The sequence below is a fragment of the Erithacus rubecula genome (genome assembly GCF_903797595.1).
Source record: "Erithacus rubecula genome assembly, contig: SUPER_Z_unloc_2, whole genome shotgun sequence".
NCBI lineage: Eukaryota > Metazoa > Chordata > Aves > Passeriformes > Muscicapidae > Erithacus > Erithacus rubecula.
Genome location: NW_027635860.1, coordinates 12725960 through 12742499, shown reverse-complemented (window position 1 = coordinate 12742499; position 16540 = coordinate 12725960). Strand labels below are relative to the sequence as shown.

Genomic DNA, 16540 nt, shown 5'->3' with positions numbered 1-16540 from the left:
CTTTTATAGTTTTCACCCTTTCAGTTTTTTCCCCCAGTCCTGCTGGTGGGGAGTGAGGGAGCGGTTGCCTGGTGCTGGGCTGCTGCCGGGGTTAAACCAGACAAACCGTAAAGGCTGTGGTTAAAAGCGGCAGGGTTTAGCGGATGAAGACCCGTCCCGGGGCTCTACAGCCGCAGCACCGCCGCCACTGCCGGCCCGGCCCGGCCCGGCCTCGGGTCCCCGCCGCGCCCGCCGCAGGCCCCGCCCCGCCGCAGGCCCCGCCCCTCCGCCGGGATTGGCCGCTGCTGTCCGCCCCGGCTCGTGATTGGGCGGCGCGGGCGCTCCCGGCGGCGGGATTGGCCGCGGCGGCGGGCGGGAGGCGGCGGCGGCGGGAGCGGGCGGGGTGAGTGCGGTTTGGGGCACGGGGCAGCGCTGCCGGCAGTTGTGGGGGCGGGCGTTTGCGCTGTGGAGCGGCGGCCTCCGTCCATCCGTCCGGGACGGGCCTGCTGCCGAGGGCGGGGACCTCAGCCGGTGGGTCAGGAGGGCACGGCGGGCGGGCCGTGGTGGCCCCACGAGGGGCCGGGGCCGTTTGTGGGCGCGGGGAAGCCGGCGGGGCGCGCAGCGATAGAGCAGGCACGGGCAGGCCTTCGGGAGCAAAGGGCTTGCAATTCATTTCCTTTCCCTGTTGTTGTTTTGGTTGGGTTTGTTCTTGTTTGGTTGGGGGTTTTTGTTGTGTTTTGTAGTTTTTCTCGCACGCCACTCTGTGGCGGAGGCTCCGTGCCTCGGGGCACGGGGGGTCCCGGCGCGGGTCTGTCTGGGGTCAGCCAGGCACCCTGGGCTGTGGGCAGAGTCTGGCGAAGTGACATCACGGGCATGGCTTCAGCGAGATTGTGAAACACTCTTCTCTCTTTGCTTGAGGAGAGGAGGTCCCAGCCGGCAGAGCAACCCCCAAAAACAGGGTCAGAAAGAACGTGCTTTGGGCCCAGAATCCACGGGAGGTTTGTCAGTGCTTGTGGTTAATGTGCCTTTTCTTTCGCACAAGTGAGATTAATTAACCTGCAGTTATACTACCTGGGATGGATTTTGCACCTGGAGGAAAATATCACCTTCTACTGCACCTCTGGAAGTTCTCTTGAAGTGCTTAAGGGGAGCAGTGTTGGCTGTGATTCTCAGGATGCCCTGCACTGCACATGGTCTCTGCTGGTACTCCGGGTGAATTAACACTGATGAGTTACATAGCGTGTGAGCTCCGCGGCGCATGAAAACTTCGAAAGTTTATTATAAGTTTAGAAAGTTTATTATAAGTTTAGGGGCTGTGTACTTTATAGGATGTGTTCAAAAGCTTAGAGACTGTGTTTAGGTAATTTTTCCATAGAATTTCTATATGACATGTTCAACACTCTGTGGGAGCTCAGGCTATACCCCTGGCCTCCTTGGGGGTCTCAAAACCCCCCTGGCAAGGGTCTCAAAGAATCCTGAGTGAGACCCTGGTGTCATAGGTGCTGAATTCTAACCCCTAGGGAAAGTTGTCAGCACAAAGGGAATGGAAACAAGCTACCAAAGTTAGTGAAGTGTAAATTAGATTGTTAGAACGTAGATAAATAGACTTTTGGGAATGTTTATGAAAAGGCCATATGTGGCCAAGATGGAGAATTTGGGGGGTGGACACCTTTTCCTCCTTCTTCTCCATGTCATCCATGTTGGGTGACACGTTGGCACTCTTGGATTGGTTGGGGTCAGGGCTGGACCATTTAATAAAAATGTATTGTATTGGTAAAATTTTGTAAACATGTAATACATAGTACAAACTATATAAGCCCTGCCTTCACCAGGCAGATTCCACCATGGATGCCAGGCTGAGCAGACTGCTGCTGGCCAGGCAAAAGGTGCCTGAGATAAGAAATAATAAACAATCCTTGGGAAAAGAGAAAAACATCTCCAGCAATCTCTCTTTGGCAGCTTCAGAGTAAATCAGGGTTTGAACCACCTTCATGTCCCTCTGAAGTAATCTGGGGGCAAAGGAGAAACCCCAGACTGGAACACACTCCTTTTTTTTCAGTGTAATTCTTGATTTGGATTTGTCTGTGCACACAGTTTAAGCTGTTCAGAAGAATGACTTTTGATTGGATTTTTGCCACGCTGTCTAGAAAAAAATGTGTACTGTAGCAATGAAGAGTGGTGGCAGACTGTTAGTGTTCTCTTTAATTAAAAAATGAAGAATGCATACTTTATGGATTAAGATTTCATTGGGAGAAGTATGCTTATTTAAAATTGTGTAAGCAAATGTATGTAATAAAATAAGTTTACTTGTAGCTGAGCCAGACTCTCACAGAATTGATTTTTCTCTCACCCACTAAGAAAGAAGTGTGGAAAAAAGTTGTTCACAAAAGTATTTTTTGTTTTTTTGAAGTTGCATTAAAATACAGGATCAGGAAACTTCTGTGAAATAGGGCCATTTTAAAATTTTCCTTTGCTGATAGAGTTAATTGCAGTGCAGTCTAGTAAGAGTTCTTGACAGATCAAAGCCTCATCAAAATAAGAAATACTTACTAATTGTTGCCTCATTAAGCTAGCTGATCCTATGAAGATGTGTGCTTTTACAAAAGCAATTTAGCATAGCAAGTCAAAAACACTGATAGGATGCATTGGATGACTTCCACAAACACTGTAATGGGTATTTGTTGCAAAAAGGTGAGCTGGCATTGCTACCATTTTTACACAGTAAGCTCCTTGATAGTCCATAGTACTTCTTGAGCTGAGTTTGTTTTGATTCTTGGATTCTTAGGAAGGCTTGAATGAAAACAAAAGTAATACTATGCTGTACAGTAGTAGGGGCTGCTTTTGGGGCAGGCAGGTGGTTTGCAGGGTGAGTCGTGTTCATTTGGCATCTGACATAATTGGAGGTGCAGATGTCATTTGAAACTGTGACCATAAAACTCACCATTCCATCAAGGCTTGTCCTAATGCTTCTGAATAGTATTTTGACCCAATTTTGAGGAAAAAAATTGTTCTAATGATTTTATTCACTGACACAGTAACCCACCCCCTGCATTTTAGTGGATAGATTTGTACATCTGGTAGAGCCCATTTCAGTTACAATGGTGCTTCAGCAATCTTGTATCTATATGTTTAGTAGTGTATTTTGACAGGTTCTAAAGAGCTGCTTTGCATTTATTTCAGTTGGAAAATATTTTTAAAGACTTTAGTTAATACAGTGAAAAAAACACTCAAGTTGCAGAAACAACTTCAAATAGGGAATAAGCAGAGATAAACCTAGACTACTGGAAAAGGACAATGAGCTCATCTCAGCTTTTTGATGCTCTGCTCAGAACATCCTTGGACAGGGGGTACTGTGATTGGTTCAGGTCAGTGTGTCCTTTAGGGACAATGTTTGGAAGTTCAGCTTCTGTGGTTTTGATGGCCTTGACTCAAACAAAACACCCTGTGCAGTTTATCAGAGGAATGTCCTGAAAGCACTTGTGGTGGTGCTGTGCACATTTAATATGGGGGCAGTTATTTGGATTGTCAAGGTGCAAAATGCAGTAGTTCTTACAAGAACATTGGCTGTAATACAGGCCACACCTGGCTGTCTGTTTATGTGGAGCAGGGCTATGACTTATTTATGGGAAATTGAGGTAATTATTGATGAGCTCATAGTAATGAGTGTAATACTGTGCAAGGATGACAGGGTGGATGGTCATGTAAATTGCTAAATTCTCATGTGTTGTGGTGGGAAAAAATATTTATAAATTCTGCTGCCAATAGTCTTAATCATTCTAAATAGTTTTAAAATAGCTTGTCAATTTTGGTTAATTTCAAGTATGATGTTTTTTATACTAAATCCTTATGCAACATTTCAGGTAACTAAATATATGACTGTGGAAGCAGAGAGAATTCCAGCTGGCACGTTTGTGTGTTTGTCCTTAACAGTTATTAAAACAGGACATTAAAAGTTTGTGGTTGTTCAGATTCTAAAGTCCCTTGTGATTTTTATATATTGCTGTAACATCATCAATATCTCTCCGCTAGAAGCAAAGCAGGGAAAAGAAAATTCAAGGTGATAACAAATTAGAGATTTAAATGATGTCACTAGTTGATACTGTAGAAAAGTGTAATACAGAGAAATGGTTCTGATCCTGAAGGTAGATTGTGGATTATTGCTCAGGAGATTAGTGGTAATTGGTTATACCAAAGTGTCCTGTCTTGTCAGCTTAATGTCAGAATGTTCCAAAACATTCAAAAGAAGTTTCCCTAACCCAGGTGATTTTAAATAACAGCAAAATCTGCCTTTTGTTTCAGTGGTGCTAGTCAACTTCATATGTTGTCTAGATCTTTAAAGAAAAAGATGTTAAAGGAAAAAAATTAATCATGATTTATCTTCTATGTGAAAACAAGCAAATAGTTATAGGTAGTTCATGTTGTAGCACCAGTGGTTTGGAGGAAAAAACAGATTTTCCACTCCTTCTGAAAGTAGGTATGTAGAACTGTGATTCCAGCCCAGGGGCAGAATAAATATCTGAAATTCTGGAGCTTTGGTTAGGGAAATGACCATGGAGCTGGTTAGGACCTTAAACAGTTATCTTGTCAGGCTTATCCTCTTTCCCAGCCCTTCCTCCCAGTGATTCTTCACTAAATGTTTGTTTGAATACTTTTCCTTGGGCTGTGTTTCTGATGGATGTTCTTCAGCCTCCCCAGGCAATCTGTTTGAGGGATACAATGTTCTTACTGGCAGAAACATTTCCGATATATTATTTCCATGTGTTGTTTCCATGTGTCAGGAAAACTGATCTTTTTTGAAGCAAGGTATTTAAAAACTTAATGTGGAGCATAAGATGTGATTTACATTGTTAGTCTGGATACAGGGGTTAGTTTTCCCATCTTGTAGTTTTCACTCTAATGCAGCTCTGTATGTTGCTATTTGCCAAAACAGAGGGAAGAAATGACTTGACTTTAGTCTATTGTGGTCCTCTATAATCCTCCACTGCCCTTCTGCTTAGCTGAACATTACCAATTGTTTCGCCTTTAGTTAAATTCCCTCAGTTGTTTATTCCTACCTGACAATAATATCCCATGCTTCTATTTTTGAGAATGATCTTACTTCTTCACAAGTGTATTGGAGTCACTTCGGAGTCTGTTTCATGACACTTCGGGTGAGCTCTCCTATCTGTTGATTGGATCAGAGGCTTTTGTTACCCTTGGATCCAAGATAAAGAATTAAGTTTATGAATAAAGAAGAGTTTGAAGTGCTGAAACCTCACTGTTCTTCAGAAAAAAAACTAAACCAACTACAAAACAAAAAAGTCCAAACTTAAAAAAAAAGGTTTAAAAATGGTTTTTACTGCTTCTGGTAGTGGATAAGGTTTGATTACATGTTTTGGGTTAACTTTGCTTTAATAAAGACAGTTATATAAGATGATAAACTGCAGTGCAAAGCAACATCTTTGGATCATCTGGTCTGATGAATTTTATCTCTCAGTCATGTAAGAGATTCTGGGGCCTGCACCTTGTGATTCTTTTGTCAATTCTAGTTTCTGTGTTTATCAGGAGGGGTGGAAATTATTGTTCTGGTTTCTTAGACTGTTTTGCTGTCATCCGCACTTGCAAGAGTAAAAATGTACCTTTTCTACTTAATGTGTAGACAAGTCTTGGCATTTTGTTGATTATTGGCTTCTATTTGAAGAGTTTCAGCTTCAGAGATGTGCTTCTTCCTCTGGGAAATTTATAATTAGAGCAAGAATATGAGAGGTGAAAGTCATAAGAAGAGGATAGATCTGAGGGTGGGGAGTTGGTGTCTGAATTTCTGTATGTCTTCTGACAAGCTGTAGGTTAAAATTGCTACTTCTGCACCTTTAGTTTAGTATACCTATTTAGAACACAAAAACTTGTGGTATTGGGGAAGGAGAGAGATAGCAAAGCTTGCCTGATGATTAGCAGCACATTAGAGTGTTCTGTATTAACAGAATAGATTGCCACAGGGACTACTGGTGAAGTTAGACTTCTTGAAGCTATAATGCTAGCTTTCTATGGGAGGATGGGGCTTGCTATTACTTGGTTAGTACATGGCATACACATTGTCCTCATCTTTCAAAGCTTTTAGTACTGCAGTTGCTTAATCTTCCCTCTTGAGATTTAATGAGTAATTTCTGCTGAAGCTATTAGTTAGGATAAAAGCTGTAAAACTGATTATTACAGTTGTAAGGCAAAGCTGTCAGTTTATCAGATCAGATCAAACAGAGGATTGAGGATTTTCATCAGGGGAAATGAAAATGATGCATTCCAGCTATTTACAGTTATGTGTAAGAGAGTAAAGAGAACTGGGCTAAAGTCAGAGCAAGTCAGAATAAAAAACCTGGAAATAATGCAGGAATTCTGTATAGCACTGAAGTAGATAGACCTTCAGAGAATGGTGTCAAATCAGTACTAGAATGGCTCAGGTCTACCACCTCAGCAGTGCTAATGCAACAGCCTGCTGAGCTTCTTAAAAATGAAGGCATACTTAGACTTTCAAAGAAGATCTGGCAAAGCTGAGCAAGTTCATGCGGGCTGCTTTACAGCTTGACAGCCAGCCACTGTAGCGACACCTGAAGCTGCATCAGAGCAAGCCACCCTCACTCTGGGTCCTTGGCTGAAGTGACCAGATGGCAAACATCACCCTGGGGGGATTCTGTGCCCTCCTGTTGGTCAGAAGAGTTTGGATGAGAGAATAGGAGCTGTGCAGGATCTTCAGCTCTAGGAGGATGTTTAAGGACAGAAAGAAACGGCCTCAAGATGGTTATTTGTAGCAACTTGCCCATTCAGATACCTCTGTATGGAAGGTGATGACTGGGCTCCAATTCTTAGGGGAGTTCTGGACTTGTAGAAATTTTGTCTCTGCTTCATGACTTGTCCTGTGAATATATCTAATGCATTTCTTTTAGAGCAACCACTGATACTTTTATATATACACGTTAATTCACTTTTGTTTGTATAGTGGCAACACTTGCTCCATTTCAAGTCTGGCAAAACTTTTTTCATATTTTGGGTAAAGTTGTGAATTGTCTATGATGATTGTAAGAGGTCATTAATTGAGATTTGGAGTATATAATGTCCAAAATACTAATCAACTTCTTTTTTAGCTTGCATGTTGACTAATGCTTTGGTAAATGCAGAAATACAATTGTTTGTAAAATTAATAGTTATAATGTAATATTAATAGACTATAATCATTCAGAACTTCAGTTTTGTATTTATGGCACACATTGCATACAAAACTGCAGGCTTTTAGGGAAATGCAAAACAGAAACCATTTAGTATTTAAGTGGTAGGAAACTTTTCTTAGTTTGCTGGTGATCATTTGTCTCTTTTGAGAAGAGTCTTGGATCAGTATCAGAATATTTTTATATGATCATGGCTTTTGGGGGTCTTTTTTAAAAAATATAATCTGAGAGGTAAAAAAATCACAACTAAACATTATTATAATTTAAAATTAAATCACTGGTGGGCTAGCCTGATAGGTTATTGAATTTGGACCACAGGCTGCTTCAAGCCTCAGGCAAAAAGAAGGAACTATACTGAGTAAAAGCAGAATTTAGTGGAATCTGTTGCTCAAAGGAGTGTTCAAAATTACCTGTAAGGCTGATGAAAAGACAATACCTGGAACGTATGTCCCTGAAGCATATTCCAATTGTCAGTGTACTTGTAGCTGAGCTGATGCTGCTTATGGAAATAGTTGCTACTATGTTCTCAAATATCCTAGTGAGGAGCCTTAAGCCACTTCTAAACCAGACAGTTTGAGGAAGGAACATTTGGTTCAATAGATTGGATCCATAAAAAAGAGATTTGATTTTTGCTTATTATCCAATTATTTCAGCTGGGATAGAGCTGAATTTCTTCACAGAAGTTTGCATGGGATTATGCTCTGAATGTTTGGCTGGAGAGTGTTGATAACACAGGGGCATTTTTGTTATTGCTGGGCAGGGCCCCACCTAGATGAGAATGTTGGGGGTACACAAAGAGTTGAGAGTGGACACAGCTGGAGCAGGTGACCCCAACTCTCCAAAGGGACATTTGAGACATATGGTATGTGGGCATCATATCATGCTCAGCTTGGTAGTGGGTAGGTTGGCCAAGCTGCTGTGGACTTTGGAACTGTCTGAGCATTGTTGGGTTGCTGGTGAGCAATTAGGGGGCTCTTGCATTATTAATTTATGTCTTTGTCTCCTTATGTTTTTTTTTTCCTTAAAAAGCCCCAAAATCTGTTTATCACAGTCCGTGAGGTTTTTTCACTGTTTTCTTTCTTATTCTTTCTCATTTTTCACTGGGTGGGGGAGAGTAAATGAGTACTGATGTGGTGCTTAGCTGCCTACCAGGGTTAGATTCTGGCATATGGTTTTCTGAGGTTTAGATGAATACCAGACAGTGAAAGTAAGTTTTAACTGAATATTCATTTATTTGAGTGTTAATCTGCTAGTGTATGTAGTTTGAAGCTTGTAAGTATAGTAAAATAATTAAATAATTTCAGTGTTTGTCTCCCTATAGAGGCAAGAGAAGAAAATTGTGACAATAGTATGTTATTTCAATTATTTAAATTTAAATATTCTGCTTGTTTTTGGGATTGTGTGGCTCTCTCCTGTTAAAATGAAGTAATCTCTTTGCAGTCCTCAGCAGTGGTGCTTAGCAAACTCAAAATTCAATACTAATTCTATTTGATTTTTTTTAACTCATTTGCACTTGGAAGCTTTCAATACCTGCAGGGACGAAAGAGACGTAGAATACAGGTAAAGAATATTGGATAATGCAGTTTAAGAGACCATGTGAATACTCTTATGTGCAACGTTTATTTGTGTTGATCAGGGGTGTGATTTCATTATGATTCAGAAATAGTCAGTTATGGAGGAGGATGTGAAGAATATGAGTTGGTTTAAGTTTTGCCCATTTGACAGCCAAATGAATTCATATACTTGTGGGAATAAATGCATATTTATTTGTTTAAGATGGTAACCTAGAAAACAATAATTGTATCAGTATTACATGCATTCCCTTTTAGACCTTGAATGTGACATCCTGTTGTTGCCTTGTAGAAGAAAATGTTTTCTATAATTCATAGATATATGAGAAAAAAGAGCAATTGGGTAGAATAAAGGATTTATTTTTATTTCTATGTCAAGTGTGGAGATTTGGTCCAGAAAATGCATACAAGTTTTTTTTATTTGCTGGGAATGCTAGGAAACTCTGAGGAAGAACATGAAAAAATACTTTTTAGAGGAATATTTGAGGCTACCTTCACATTTATTTAAAAAATAAAAGCTAGTTAAATACTTCCTGCAGCAGAAAATTATGTCAACTTGGAACTGTTTTCCCCTAACTCCTTGCCCACTCCCCTCTGGGCCTCCCAGCCACGTTCTGCCTAGCTTTTTCCTCCTGTGCAATAGGCCTACACACTTTGTAAGAAGTTCCTCTCCAGCTCTCTTGTAGCAGCATTTTAGGCACTGAAAGGTTTAAGGTCTTCCTGGAGCCTTTTCTAGGCAGAACAGCTCCAGATCTCTCAGCCTGCCTTCACAGCAGAGGTGCTCCAGCCTCAGATCACTTTCATGGCTCTCAGTCTGCACCCCTTGACCCAAGAGAGCTGCTGCTCTTGTCACTAGTGCACAGTTGAGGTGATAGCAGGGAACAGAAGATAATGGAGAGGAGAATAAAGGGAGGTGACTGGGTTTCAGTGGGTGAGGACGGGATCCTGCCAGCATCTCTCTGAGCAGGAAATTCCAGTTGTCCTACATCTAGCTCTGTAAATTGGTTTGAGACTTTTTTAATGTCGTATTGTAGTCAAGAATGTGGATGCTTTCTGCAACTCAAGTTACAGTGCAAGTTTGTGAACGCATGCATGCATCTACTCTAACCTTGAACACTTACATCTGGAAAAATAGGGATTTTTCTTTCCTTTTTTTAAAATCCATGAAAGAGGACAAGCTGCTTAGGATTTGGTCCAGGTTCTGAGGCTTTCTGTGCTACAGCCTGTAATTTGCTGTCTCTAGGGAGTGGTGTACTTAGTGCAGTGTTGGTAGAAGTGAAGAGGAAGCACACCTCTCTGTCAGTGATTAAGGCAGTGCCTGTTAAAGGCTGGACTACCTGTTTGTGAGCTGTGCATTTTATGAGACAATCTCCCATTTTTTTAGTCAGCTCTGGTAATCCAAAATGCTTTCCTGTTCATGATCCTTTTGAGCAGTTCAGATGACTGTAATAACGTTCTGGAAGTATGGAGGTGTGTGTATAAACCTCATCAGCCAGAGAAGTGAATAATTAACTTGTTTGCCGACCTTAGTTATTTATTCAGTGATGTGATAAGCAGTGTAATTCATTGCTTCTCTAAGACTGATCAGTTTTGCAGTAATGTATCTTGTTAGTGACTTGGGTGTGCTTTGAACAGATCTACTAAACTGACCTTCTGAAGCAATACTTACTTCTTAGGCTGAGCTAGTTTGGAAGAAATACCTGAGAGAGGATATTGTATTTCACAGCTTCATTGCCTGAAGGGTTTCTTGTAAATTGGTTTCTGCATTCATGTGGCTAAACGCTGCTCATTTTAGGCATGTAAGTAAATAAATGCATGCCTCCTTCTCTTATTTTTGAGATGTTTTGTATTTAGGTAGAAGCTAGCCTCTCCTGGAAATCAAATGTGGCATTCATACTTCCAGTAACTGGAGAAAGCTTTCACTATCTTTATCCAGTAAGTCTTCCCCAGGACAGAAGAATAATAGCTACCTGCTTTATCTTCTAGAAACAGTTGAAAAAGTGATGAGAGACTCTGTATGCGATAGCATTATTTGAAACAAAAAATGTAGTGCATTAAACAGATTTTGCATGTTGTGAAAATCAGTTTTTTGAAAATGAAAGATTTGCATTCAAGAGAGTCTGACTCTGTTAAATGAACATCTGTTTTTTAACAGTACTGATGTTTTAGAGAACAAAATTAAACTAAAAGTTGTGCAATTCTGTTGCATTTTTACCTTGTTTGTTTCAGCCACTTGCTTGAGAACAGATTTCTGCATTGCTATTCTGTTTTATAAATCTAACTGTTGGATTTTATTCTGCAGATTTGGATGTGGCTGCTAATTATCAGCTCCCTCTGGCAGTCTGCTGACCAATCTGTTGCAATCAGGGAAATTTCAGAATTGTCAAAGCTTGATTGAAAAAAATATAACTTGCTCATAGTAACTACTCGCTGATAGAAAGATAGAATAGAGAAAGAAGGGAAAATGAATTGTTAGTCTTGGTTTTTCTTACATTAGTTACCAGGATTTTTGTTTTGCAAAGATGCCAGAGTTTTCACCTTTCTAAAGATTGCAGGAGTGGTATAGTTAATAACAAATCAAACATTTTAGGTTCTGTTTTTTAATGTAGGATAGGCAAGTCTGGACAAATATTCAAAAATATTTCCAGGGAAAATTATGTGTAGTTAATCACAGATAAATGAGGGGCAAAATGTGTCAGATACTTGCTATTTTTTTTCTGCCAAGGTTCCATCTCTTTCATATGTCTCTACAATAGATACTGTCTTTTTAAGTGTAATGAAGAGATTAGTTGCATAGCCAGGAAATAAAAAAGCTTTCATATTTTTCTGAAGTTCATAATAACTCTGTATTAATGGTTCCAGACTTTATCTAACTTGTCTTTAATGTTAACTTTTTAATTTGTTGAGTTTCAAGAACAGAATCTTTTTAATTCCATATCTACTAAGGATTAAAAGTGATGTGGAGGGACACAAAGAAGTCACTGTATATCTGAAATAGTGAACTTCTAATTGCGTTTGTACAAGCAACAGCCTTTGGGCATCAGCCCTTGTGTTAGATTATTAATACCTGATAATACTGCTGTATTAAAATCTCTCTCTATTGGCAGCCTTTTTCCAGTGTTTCTCAAGTTCCTTTTTTACTCCTTATCCCATATTTTCTTGGTAAAAGCTGTAAGCTTCATTAATATGAAAAACTGCTGTAAGCAGTGTATGGGAAATGCTTTGTATGGCCATGCCTTAACATAATTCCTTTAGCAGTAAGAATAAAGCCTTCTCCCTGGGACTTTTGTTTTGGAAGGTGTGAGTCGATTAATTGTACATTTCCAGTCACAAAGATAAGCTAGCTAGAGCTGCTTGTATTGTGCTGTATTACCTGAAGGATTTTCCCCATTGTAGTACTTGTAAGTAACTATAGTTACTTACTAGTAAGTACATTGTAGTACTTACTAGTGCTATATACTATAGTACAGATCTTTTCTGTAAGCTAATATGTGTGTTGCATCAGATTTATGAACAGAGTGAAAAAAAAATTTTAAAAGGTGTGACATCTGGAATTGATTTAAAAAAAGAACGTTTCTGTTATTTTCTAAAAATATGTTAAGATGGGGGCACAATCAGTGTTTGCCAATATTATTTAGTGTAGATGAAAACTCAGTTACATGCTTTCATAATGTATGGGTCCAGAGTACTCTTAAGACTTTGTAGAAGTAGAAAATTCCTTGATTAAAAAAAAGTACACAGAAGTGTTAAGTAAGAGGGAGACTGCAAAGACATGTTGTCTAACAAGTATCTCTGTGTTTTTCTTTCCTCCATAATGTCATGTAGCAATGGGCCAAGGACTTGGCAAAACTGCCTGGCCCAAACCTGCTGGAGGATACCAAACTATTACAGGTGGAAGATGTGGAAGAAGACATTCCTATGTTGGGTTTAGACCATTTTTGAATAATCAAGAGAGAGATGGGCATCAACAGAACAATGACTGCAAACAGTCAGAACTGGAAGATGTTCAGAAAGAGAATTCTTTAGGTATGTTTGTATCTCTGTGTATGTGCCATTTCGTTGCAAACTGAGATATTTGGAGGAAGGTGCACTGAGAGCCACCTAAGTGACTCATATTAGTGAGCCACTTAAATAACATGAAAAGTACATTTTTTATGTCTTTAATTTGCTTTTATAGTAAATTTAATTCTATTGAAGCATAAATAATCTACTAAATCTATATTAGGCTGTGTAGTTTTGCCTGAAGAACATTAATAATGAGCTAATGTGTTCTAATAAACTAGATAACAATAACATTGTTTAATTCAAATTGTTTTGTCTCCAAGTTAAAATTCATGTTTGGAAGAAAATGCCTATTCTAACTTTCTGTTTAGAATGAGACTATGAAATATTTGATGCATCAGGAAACAGGTTGTTCTCTATGTCTGTCATAGTGAAAATTAGTTTAAGCCTCTAGAAAGTCTTTAGAGGTTCCCCTTTTATTTGTTCATACCAGTTAGACCACTTCCCTTTCTTGTTTAATGACTATTGGATGTGTCTTGGTTTGAAAGACAGGTGTCTGCTAGGCGAGGCAGGAGCCTCTCTTGAAATGGAAAATGTAAACTCCCTCTCACCAAATTGTTATAATTTTGAAATTAAGGAGCTGTCAGACAAAGATATGAGAATTAGGAATAATAGTTCTTTATTAGGAAAATTAAATTAGAAATACAGTAATGCAAAAAAGCCAAAACACTGAAGGAGTCAGAGTACAATCTGGCACCCTGTCAGTCAGGGTGTTGGTAGCAGTCCCATTAAATGGTGGCTGCAGTCCTGGAGTGACAGATGTGGTTCATTTGAAGTACTGGTCCTGTAGAAGGGTGCAATTTTCCTCTGAAGATCTAGTGATCATGTAGAAGGGTCTGGTTTTCCTCTGGAATCCAGGGGAAAAAAAGGTTGTTCTGATGTTCCAAATCTTAGACTTTATTTAGGTAGGAAATGCTTGGCTGGTCCCCCTGGGTGGAGCAACTCCCTATAGGGTGATGTAATTTTATCAGTCATGTAGTGGGACTCCATGGACCATTAACAGAAGATACCTTCCTGGAGGAAGGATGGGTCATGGAAAAGATAAAGAGCACTGTCCCACCTGGTTTTAACAGATGGTGATAGAATACATACTTTTGATTACATCCTGCCTTGCAACCCAAGATAGGATGTTAGTATTTACCAAAATGCCTTTTGTGACATTAGCGTCGGAATAATAATTTAATAGAGGAATACAGAATGCCTTCTTGGATTAGAAACATGGTCCCATTTCTTTGCCTGAGATTTAGAGCCTAAAAAACCCTGTTTGTTATAGCCTTAGATCTTCCAAAGTGCCTGGGGGGAAGGGACTCGGAGGTATTGCTCAGCACTGGCTGAATATGAGCCATCAGTGTGCCCAGGTGGCCAAGGGCATCTGGCCTGTGTCAGCAATAGTGTGGCATCAGGGCAGTGACCATCCCCCTATGCTGGGCACTGGTTAGGTTACACCTCAAGTGCTGTGTCCAGTTCTGGGCTGCTCAATTCAGGAAAGCCATTGAGAGGCTGGAGCATGTTCAGAGAAGGGCAGCAGGTCTGGGGAAGGGCCTGGAGCACAAGTCTGATGAGGAGCAGCTGAGGGAGCTGGCGGTGTTCAGCCTGGAGAAGAGGAGACTCGGGGTTCCTTCCTGCTCTGTACAATTGCCTGAGGAGGCTAGAGTGAGGTGGGTGTGGTTCTTTTCTGTTTTGCAAACAAAGAAAATTAAACCTCCCCTGGTGCAGTCTGAGGCCATTTTCTCTTGTTGGAGCAAGAGAAAATAGCCTCAGATTGCACCAGGAGAGATTTAATTGTCTGGTAGGAAAAATATCTTCACCAGAGGGATTGCCAATCATTAAAAGAGGCTGCCCAGAAAAGTGGCATAGTTGCCAATTCCTGGAGGTCCTTAAAAGGTGTGTATACATAGTCTAATGGTAGACTTGGCAGTGTTAGATTTATGGTTGCTCTTGATACCTTAGTGGTCTTTTCCAGCATAAGTGATTCAATGACTTTATGAGGTAGCTTTTTTTCCCCCTCCTTCCCTTATAGACTATTTTGAAACTACTTATTGTAATTTTTTTTCTTTTTAAATGATAATCAGATAGTGCTGTTTTAGCTTTGTATTCAATTGTTTTTTGTAAGCTCTTATGTGATGTAGATCATGTTGGGGTGGTTTTAATTTTTTGTAATTAAAGTGTGTTTACCGTTGTCCATGCTTCATACGCTTTGTATACTTTCATCTTGTTAAAGGTCTATTTATTTCCTGTAAGACAGTGTTGACATTAATGGAGATCTTCCTACCATCTCTATATAACGCTACCACATATTTTATTTCAGTTACACAGCATACAGTTATTTTATGGGTCATTAGATATATTAGGTTTAAGGGTGTATTATCTCTCTGTTCTTAATACAGTTGCTTTGTATATAAATTAGTCTAATAACTAAATGCCTTGCCTTTCCATTTGCTTGTGTGTGTATTAAACTCTTCAGATTTATCTTTCAGAACCATTTTGGATTGATTTGCTTTCTTTGTCTCCACTAGGCTACATTTTTCCCCAGCTGGTATTATATTTGGGTGGATAGGTATTGCTTAAAATACTGCATATTTTTTGAGTTAGAAGGAACTCGTAAGGATCATTAAGTCCAACTCCTGGCCCTGCATAGGACATCCCCAAGAATCACTCCATGTGTCCAGGAATACTCCAAACACTTCTTGAACTGGTTGGGCCAGTGCTATGACCACTGCCCAGGGGAGCCTCTCCAGTGCCCAACCACCCTATGAGCAAGAACCTTTACCTGATATCCAGCCTAAACTTCACCTGACACAATGTCAGGCCATTCCCTTGGATCCTGTCACTGGTCACCACAGAGAAGAGATCAGTGTCTGCCTGTCTTCTTCTTTGGGGAAGTTGAAGACCCCCATGAGATCTGCCCTCAGACCAAGTCATCTCAGCCACTCATTGTGTGGTTTCCCCATGTTGGTGGTCTTCATGGCCTTCCTTTTGATACTCTCTAATATTTTTATATCTCATGTGGTGACACCCAAAACTGCCCCCAGCACTGGAGGTGAGCAGCTAGTGATGCTGGGCCTTATGCCCCCAGGACAGGTTTGACCCTCCTGGCTGCCAGGGCACTGCTTACACATGTTGAACTTGTCATTGACCAGGATGCCCAGTCCTGCCTCCAGCATCCCAGTTTATTGTCATCAGCAGACTTACTTAGTGTGCCTTTGAGTCCTTTGTCTAAATCGTTTGTGAAGTTTTGAATGGCACAGCAGGGTGGAGCCCTGCAGAATCTCTCTAGTGACAGGTCACCAGTGTGATGCCTGTCCCTGTTCATGCCTGACCTGTGAGCCAGTTACTCAGCCAACACATGATGTGTTTATGCAGCTGTGGGCTGGGTGTTTTGTCCAGAAGGATCATATGTGAGGCATTATCAAAAGCTTTGCTAAAATCCATAAAGATTAAATGAACTGGTTCTCTTGATGCAATAGGTGGCATGTCCTGTCATGAAAGGAAGTTAGGTTTGACAAGCAGGATTTTCCTCTCATGAAGCCATGGCTGGCTGAGACCATGGATTGCTTTCAGGTTTTTCACTATACCAAAATAGTCATCTCTGTAATTTTATCTGTCTGCCAGGCCTTCCTTTCCAGGGTTAGCTTTGCCCTCCCTGAAAATTGGAACAAAATTAGCCAGTCCAGTTAGTCTGGGACCTCTGCAGATTCCCAGAATTGTTCAAAAATCAAGAGGCATCGGCTG

At 40.4% G+C, this 16540-nt stretch overlaps 1 protein-coding gene across 9 annotated transcripts in view; it reads left to right on the top strand.

Annotated features, from left to right (window-relative positions):
* Positions 1–363: 363 nt before the first annotated feature.
* Positions 364–16540, top strand: part of PJA2 (praja ring finger ubiquitin ligase 2) — a 33700-nt gene continuing 17523 nt past the window's right edge. For 3 of the 9 annotated variants that reach the window (XM_079331087.1, XM_079331080.1, XM_079331079.1), the window contains exons 1-2: positions 1139–1172; positions 12572–12772. In XM_079331087.1, the coding sequence (XP_079187213.1) occupies positions 1154–1172; positions 12572–12772 (220 nt within the window). In that variant the 5' untranslated portion in view covers positions 1139–1153. The other 6 variants (XM_079331084.1, XM_079331081.1, XM_079331082.1 and 3 more) reach the window with 6 other exon arrangements.